Source organism: Lithobates pipiens, unplaced genomic scaffold, assembly GCF_037356315.1.
Source record: "Lithobates pipiens isolate NorthernLeopardFrog02 unplaced genomic scaffold, aLitPip1_a1.2 Scaffold_8, whole genome shotgun sequence".
NCBI classification, from domain to species: Eukaryota; Metazoa; Chordata; class Amphibia; order Anura; family Ranidae; genus Lithobates; species Lithobates pipiens.
In genome coordinates, this window is record NW_027507903.1 from 684,112,453 (window position 1) to 684,120,212 (window position 7,760).

At 45.7% G+C, this 7,760-nt stretch overlaps 1 protein-coding gene across 1 annotated transcript; it reads right to left on the reverse strand.

Annotated features, from left to right (window-relative positions):
* Positions 1-2,380: 2,380 nt before the first annotated feature.
* On the reverse strand, positions 2,381-5,714 carry LOC143962159 (E3 ubiquitin-protein ligase TRIM39-like). The gene has a single exon (XM_077471489.1). The coding sequence runs from the start codon at positions 5,556-5,558 to the stop codon at positions 3,981-3,983; it is 1,578 nt and encodes a 525-aa protein (XP_077327615.1). The 5' UTR covers positions 5,559-5,714; the 3' UTR covers positions 2,381-3,980.
* Positions 5,715-7,760: the final 2,046 nt, after the last annotated feature.

The window sequence follows — 7,760 nt, forward strand, 5'->3', positions numbered from 1 at the left end:
CTTGGTGGGCACTGGAATGGGCCCTGCTGTGAAATATTAGATCAAGAATTGTAATTACATGCCCCTGTTAAACAGGGGCTGAACAATTGGGTCTTAGGCACTGGTGCCACAACACTGCAACCCCTCACAGATACTCTAGTTGGAGCGCAGGAATGAGCCCTGCTGCAAAGTATTGCATCAAAAATTGTAATTACACGCTTCTTTTAAACAGGGACAGAAAAATTGGGCCTTAGCCACTGCATGAACATTGAGGAGGAAGAGGATAGTCACTCAGCATCAGCATAGGCAGTATTGAAGGGATCTCACATTCAAAAAACAAATTATTTGGTTACATCAGCATCAGGTGCTTGGTAGCTGGTGATCCAAGACTGATTCATTTTTATGAAGGTCATCCAATCGACCAATTTGACCAATTCGGTGGACAAGCGCACCCTGTGATTGGTTACAAAGCCTCCAGCAGCACTGAATGTGCATTCCGAAAGAACGCTGGATGCAGGACAGGTCAGTAGCTCAATTGCATACTGTGCAGTCTCTGGCCAGTGATCCATCCTCAAGACCCAGTAACCCAGAGGATTTTCAGTGCGAAAGGTGTCCAAGTCTGACCTTGCCCCTAGGTATTCCTGCACCATGTAAATCAGACGCTGGTGACGGTTGCTGGAACCGATCATACCTTGGGGCTGCGGACTAAAAAATTGTCTGAATGCATCAGTCAGACGGCCACCTTCTCCACCGCTCCTTCTGTGACTGACCGAAGCCTCAGCAACACGTTGTCCAGGAGGACCAGGAAATTGTAACCTCCCAGGCTCTGGAAACGCATTGCACAAACCTTTCTGCAAGGCCTCCCGAAGATGTTTCATCCTCTGCTCCCTCTGTGATGGCAAGATAAGGTCCACAACCTTAGCCTTGTAACGTGGGTTGCCAGCCAGTAATGATCCCTCTCCTTGATACCACGAATACAAGAATCCTTCCGCGGGCTTTGCAGGATCAGGGAGGCCATGCATCGTAGGTTTGCTGAGGCATGCAGTCTGGAGTCCCCTGGGTCACTAAGGATGACCTGATCCACAGCCACCTCCTCCCAGCCACGTACAAGTCCATGGGTTTCTTCGGACTGTAAATGATCCCGTGAAGACTGTTGGTGATGCTGAGTGATAGGCTCCAACTCCATGCTGACACAATCCTCCTCCTCCTCCTCCTCCTCCTCTTCCTGTGTGATCGGCAGGCACACAGGAAAACTGTCTGGATGAAGGGGGCCTTCAAAGGTAAGGAAGTTCTCCTCTTCCTGCCTCTGTTCTGAGGATCTCTCGATATTCAAATGCAGCCTACTAGAAGAGCTTATATGGCGTGCAGTGTGTCTCTGTAGGGTTTCTGCCTCTTGTCTCTGGTTTAATCCAATGCATTTTCTATTTCTGGACAAAAAATGCCTAATTTCTCCTTCTTTAAAACAGGCCTACCACCAAGGCTTACAGGATGTTCATCATGTCCCTGTAATACTTCTTATTTGTGTCTTTAACATAATCAGTGTAATATTTATTTCTCGCTAAAAATAAAACCTCCTTGATTCTCTCCCTCTTCAAATTAGACCCACATAAAAAGCTTAAATGATTTACAGCATGTCTCCACAATATTTCAGTATAATCACTGCCATTTTTATTTTATATTTAAAAAACTTGCCTTGTCTCTCCATCTTACATTGCTGCCAATCAAGCTGCTTACATACTCTCCAGCCACTGTGCTATTTGTCTGACTACTGTCTCTGAAATACAGATGTGTCATTTTTATTTCTTCATAACAATTGCCCCATCTATGGAACGTGTGACTATCTATTAAGGTGCTTTGTACACTCTGTAATGAAATTTGATTATGGTCTGCAGACAATACAGTGTGGTACGGCATTAAATGAAGATCACATGTTATGCTATGAAACATGCTTTGCTACTCTTTGGAAATTGTTGAAAAGTATTTAGCATTATTTTATTTAGAAATATAATTGTATGCTATGCATTAAAATAAAGAGCCTTCCATGTGCAGCCTCAGCTCCCCTAATACTTACCAACAATGTTACAGGAGTGTCTTGCCCATCCGGAACTCCCCTCTTCATTGGCTGAGACAGCAGCCTGGTGCCATTGGCTCCTGCTACTGTCAATTAAAGTTAGCCAATAAGGAGAGAAAGGGGCGGGACTGGGCTTCGGTATCCATATGTGAATGGACACAAGAAGCTGTAACTTGGCTCGGGTGCCCCCATAGCTGCTTACTGTGGGGGCACTCAACAGGAGGGAGGGGCCAGGAACACAGAATAGGGACCCAAGAAGAGGAGGATCAGGGATGCTTTGTTTAAAACCATTACACAGAGCAGGTAAGCATAACACCAACACTTCACATCTACAACCGAGAAAAACTTTATTCACATTAACATCTTTCCAAATTCCTCCTCCATCACTGGGACACATCTAGTGATTATAATACACCATCACATTATACATTATATTAGGATCCATTATAAAAGTGATCCCATAGAATTCTATTGGTGATCCATTCTATGGGGACACATTATATTGGGGACACATTCCAGTTCTAGTAATCATACATTATTATAGTGATATCATTATATTAGTGATAAATCCCATTATTTCTGTCATTAGTAAATGCATTGATGTGAACGTGTTCCATAGGGATCTATGTTAAAAAAAAACGCATTGGCGTGAATGGAGCCTTAAACGCAAAAAAGGTTTTTGCTTTTTATGGTTCAATAGACTTCAATGGAGGAGGTGCAGAAAAGCATGTAGTGCGTTATTACAGCGATTTTGCCGCAATTTGCATTTTTTAATTTGCCCAAACAGCAAATTATCTGAAACAAAAAATACAATAAAAACCTCCAAACGGCAAATCGCACTATAACCTGCGGAAAGCACATAAGAAAGGCTGAAAAGCACCCTGCATAGGTGTGAATGGAGCCTTAGGCTGGGATGAGACTTGTGGGATGCGGGAACCAGTGCGATTCCTGTGCGGGTTCCCTCATCACACCTCAATCACCGGACGGTCACACTGACATCTGAGAACCGCTGCGGGGGGGGGGGTCAATGGAAAGTTAATGACACCCCCAGATGGCTTCGCAGATCGCAGTGCAAACGCTGAAATGGTGCAGGAATCGGATTGTATAGATGTGACACCCAATGTGATCCGATTCCAGTGAGGACCAAAAAAAGGGTCCGGCACCCTTCTGGTGTGAATGTGATTTCAGTCACACAGTTTGTACGGCTGAATTCACAGCACACAGACATGACATGTGATCTGCACAGCAATGTGATCCCAGCCTTAGAGAGATTTCCTCTCACTTCCTGTCCTGGTGACACCAATACAAGGAGCGAGAGAAATCTGTACAGGGACACAGACATATAAACATCTGACAGGGGCTCTAATCCTTCCCCTTCCTTATTATACTAAACATATCATTCTTATTTCAGTCTGTGTTCCTGTTGGAGAGTTCCCCTCATTTCCTGTCTAGATAAATGTTGTCACCGGGACAGGAAGTGAGGGGAAATCTCTGTAATGGAGCCCCGGACAGAAGAAAAAACCTGACAGGGGGATCTAATCCTGACCCACTCTGTCTAAAAACAGCCTGGGCTCTCTGATCACATTTTTTCTTTCAGTAATAAATCTCTAGATGACGTCTTCATAGATTTCCTCTAAGATTGTTCCATTTATTTCCTATCCCATCACAGTGACCCCACCCCCTCTATGTCTGATCATGGCTGCCCCACGCCCCACAGAGGGACCACATGTGGGGGAGGGGCAGGGGGGAGGAGATGGCTGATGTCACATACTGTGACAAAACACAGAAAGTATTATGTCAGATTGTTATGGAAGATAGATAGATAGATAGATAGATAGATAGATAGATAGATAGATAGATAGATAGATAGATAGATAGATAAATTAATTCCCCTCCTTCGTTTGACATCACCAGACTGTGGGCGGAGTTCTCACATCTCCCGCCTCCCCCCACATATCTTTATACAACCTCTCCATACACCTATCACAGCATGGAGGGGCTCAGTGAAGGTGGTGGTTAAGGTGTGGAGGTGTCGGATCGGGTCACACAGATCATAAAAGGAGATCCGCCCGGCCTCATAATCCAGATATATCCTGACTCTGTTACTGGAGGGATTGGGGGGTAAGAAGGTCCATTTACTGTCATGTATCAACTTATACTCCTCATCATTATCATCCTTGTCCAATGCCCAGGACTTATTATTACATCCAATCTCTGACTCCTTCCCTCTCCTCTCTATACTGGGGTAACACATCCCGACTCTCCAGTCATCTGACCCCCCGACATCCACTTCCCAGTAATGTCTCCCTGAGGAGAAACTCCGACTGCTCATCACCTGAGAAGAAAAATCCTGGAATCTCTCTGGTGTTTCTGGGAGATTCTGCTTTATATCTGACCTGGATACAGTTTTCCTGTCATCTGATATCTGTAGATCATTATGAGCTGTGTTTCCATCCAGTAATATGTCTGCAGCCCCCTGCATATAGTATACATTTACCTCTGTTATTATATCAGATAAACCTTTCTGTAAGACCCCCGCCACATCCAGACCCCCTCCATCATGGAGGAGCTCCTCATGTCTCTCTCTGTCCTCATTATCTCCATCCTCAGTATCACACAAGTCACCTGTGTCTGATTCCTGTAAGACAGTCAGTGGATCCGTCACGTTACACAGCTCCTCAATGTGACGCAACTTCCTGGACAGCTCCTCCTTCTTTATTTCCAGATCCCGGATGGAGATGGAGATCCGATTTGCCCTCCTGGAGATGTCCCTCAGGACTCTCTTCTCCAGGTCTTCCAGACGTCTCCTGAGATCTCTAAACAGGGCAGTGACTCTCTCGGTGTCACCGGATGTTTCTTCTTCTACTTTCCTCCTGTGTTCCTGCAGACTCTGGACTCTTTCCTCCGTCTCCTCTCTCTTTGTCAGAAGTTTCTGGAGAACATTCCTCAGTGGCTCCTTCTTCTTCTCAGAAGCCTCATCCAGTGACTCCATCTTATGTCCTTTATGTCCTCCAATCATACAACAAGAAATACAGATACAGGTCTCATCCTCAGTGCAGAAATACTTCAAAACCTCCTTATGGACGGAGCATTTCCTGCTCTCCATGGACAAGGTGGGGTTACATAAGACGTGTTCTGGGGACTTTTTGTGGACTCTCAGGTGTTTATCACACAGAGAAACCTCACAGAGCAGACAGGATCTAACAGCAGGTACAGGAAAGTCCACACAGTGAGTACAGAAGACCCCGGACTCCTCTTGATCTTGATGAGCAGACAGGAAAGTCTCTGCTATGTTACGTAGTGCTATATTCCTCTGCAGTGCAGGACGACTCCTGAACCTTTTTCTGCATACAGGACAGAAGAAATCTCCAGACCCCTCCTGTGTATCCAGCACACGATCAATACAGACCCGGCAGAAGTTGTGACCACATCTCAGCATTACAGGATCGGTATAAATGTTCAGACAGACGGAACATTTCAGCTCGGCTCTCAGATCACCAGACGCCATCGCTGACAGGGGAAGTGAAACAAGACTGAAAGTCTCTGACACCGGAGAGGAATGTGGATGGGGGAGGGGTGACGTCCTCCTACACAGGGTGAGGCTGGATGAATATTATAGGACACGGAGATCAGAGTACAGAAGGGAGGAGATTCGTTTTGCAGTAGTAATGAGAATTATACCTCCCAACAATAGAAGAGAGAAAGAGGGAAAGACGGATGTGGAGAAGACATGCGGAGCACTAAGTGCAATGACATGAAAAGTGGAGATGACTACATCATGATGAAAAGGAAATTGGTTATGTAGCACTACCCCCGAAGGAGCCGCTGGTTAGATTTGGGATTACCGTTACCTTCTGTTCCAATCGCTTCACGTCTAGGGGTGTCCCGTGGTAAATGGCCCAGTAACTTGAGAGACTGACAACAGATCCACTTGACTGGATTTTATTTGCAAAACATAGACAATGAACAGTCTGTTAAATTGGGATCAGAGGGTTGGAAAGGAAGTTCAGGTACTCTTATGCCCCGTACACACGAGAGGACTTAAGTCCGACAGACTTCCAAAGGAGTTCCGTCGGAGTTCTGCTGGAATTCCGACGGAGTTCTGACAGACTTTTCGGCTGAACGGACTTGGCCACACACAATCACACTAAACTCCGACTCGAATAAGGAAGTTCATAGCCAGTAGCCAATAGCTGCCCTGGCGTCGGTTTTAGTCCGTCGGAGTAGCATACACACGAGCGGAGTTTTCGAAGGGGACCGGGTCCGGCGGAGTTCCTTCGGGAAAATTTGAAGCATGTTCCATATTCTAAAGTCCGTCAGATTTTGGTGAATCAAAAGTCTGTTGCAGCCCACACACGATCGGATAGTCTGACGGACTCGGTCCTTCGGACTTTGGATGTTGAAAAGTCCGCTCGTGTGTACGCGGCATTAGTGTCAAAGTCAATGTTGAAGAACTTGCTTACTTTGACTGCATCCAGAGAATAGCCATTCGCAACTGGATGATCACTCAAGTTGGACAGTCCCTCTCTCACAAGGTCTAGCAGCCAACAAGGTGCTTACTCAGGAACAAGTCTCTGCCACAGACGTTGTTGTAGAACATACAAGATAATGTCTCTGCCACAGATGTTTTTGTAGAACACGTAGGGAAACTAAATTCGAAGAACACTCGTAGGATACCTGGATCTTTCAGCCAGCTTGGCGATATCTACGAGACTGGATTCTCTTGGGTACTTCAGCCCTCCCAGGCTCTTACTAAGAAACCAACCCGTACGTGGTCTTCTTCTGAAGAGTCCTCCACTGAAGAGTCCTCCACTGGAATGCTTGAAGTCACTGGGTCTCTCCCAAACCGGAGACGGCACCCAACCACCTCAGAATCCTCCTTTAGTTTCCTTGCCTCGGGCTAGCCAGCCTTGAGACATCAAGATCGGATGGATCCGCACCCCAGGCCATAGCCTTCCTGGGGGCTGGTCAGGAGGACCAGGACCATGAAGTCAGTACATCATTCTGGATCGGAACCCCTGAACCACGTGATGTCGGCATCTTAAATACCTTCTCCCAGAAAGCACAGCAAGAGCGCCACTCCCACTGGGCAGGCTCCGAGAGAGAGTAACTTAAGCACCTAACCAGACCATAGTTCCATGCCTACCAGAAGAGACAATGCCCCCTGTGGCCAGGCTGAACATCTCACAGTCTAATCAGACTGATGCTGAAGTCCAAATTTAGACAATTGTATCCAAACCAAATTGCAGTTTAGGTATGACCTTAACTTTGAAAAACGCATAGCGCATGCTTATTTAGACGATGTCCTCATCATCTGGGAAACACAGGAAAAAAGAAACCCAGAGAAACAAATAACTCTATCAAAAACCTTAGAGTACCTGAACGTTGGGGGTAGGAAAGGGAGAAAGGAAGGAAAATAATAAACTTTCCAGTATGTGTGAAGACATTGTTAAAAACAGAATTATCATACAGCAAAGATTACCACCCAAACCTGTCTATCTAAACCACCCATTCTCTGGCAGCTTGATAGATGCTCATTGGTGAATCCTGAAAGAGAAGAACACATGCAAACAATACACTGTACAAAGGCTATTAGAAGGCATTGTTCCATCCAATCTCAATGGATCCCTCTCCTCTAAACTTTAAAACTTTTAAAACCCTTTTTTTTTTCTCTCTACTTATAAAACAGTGCTAATTGCGCCGACCAGTA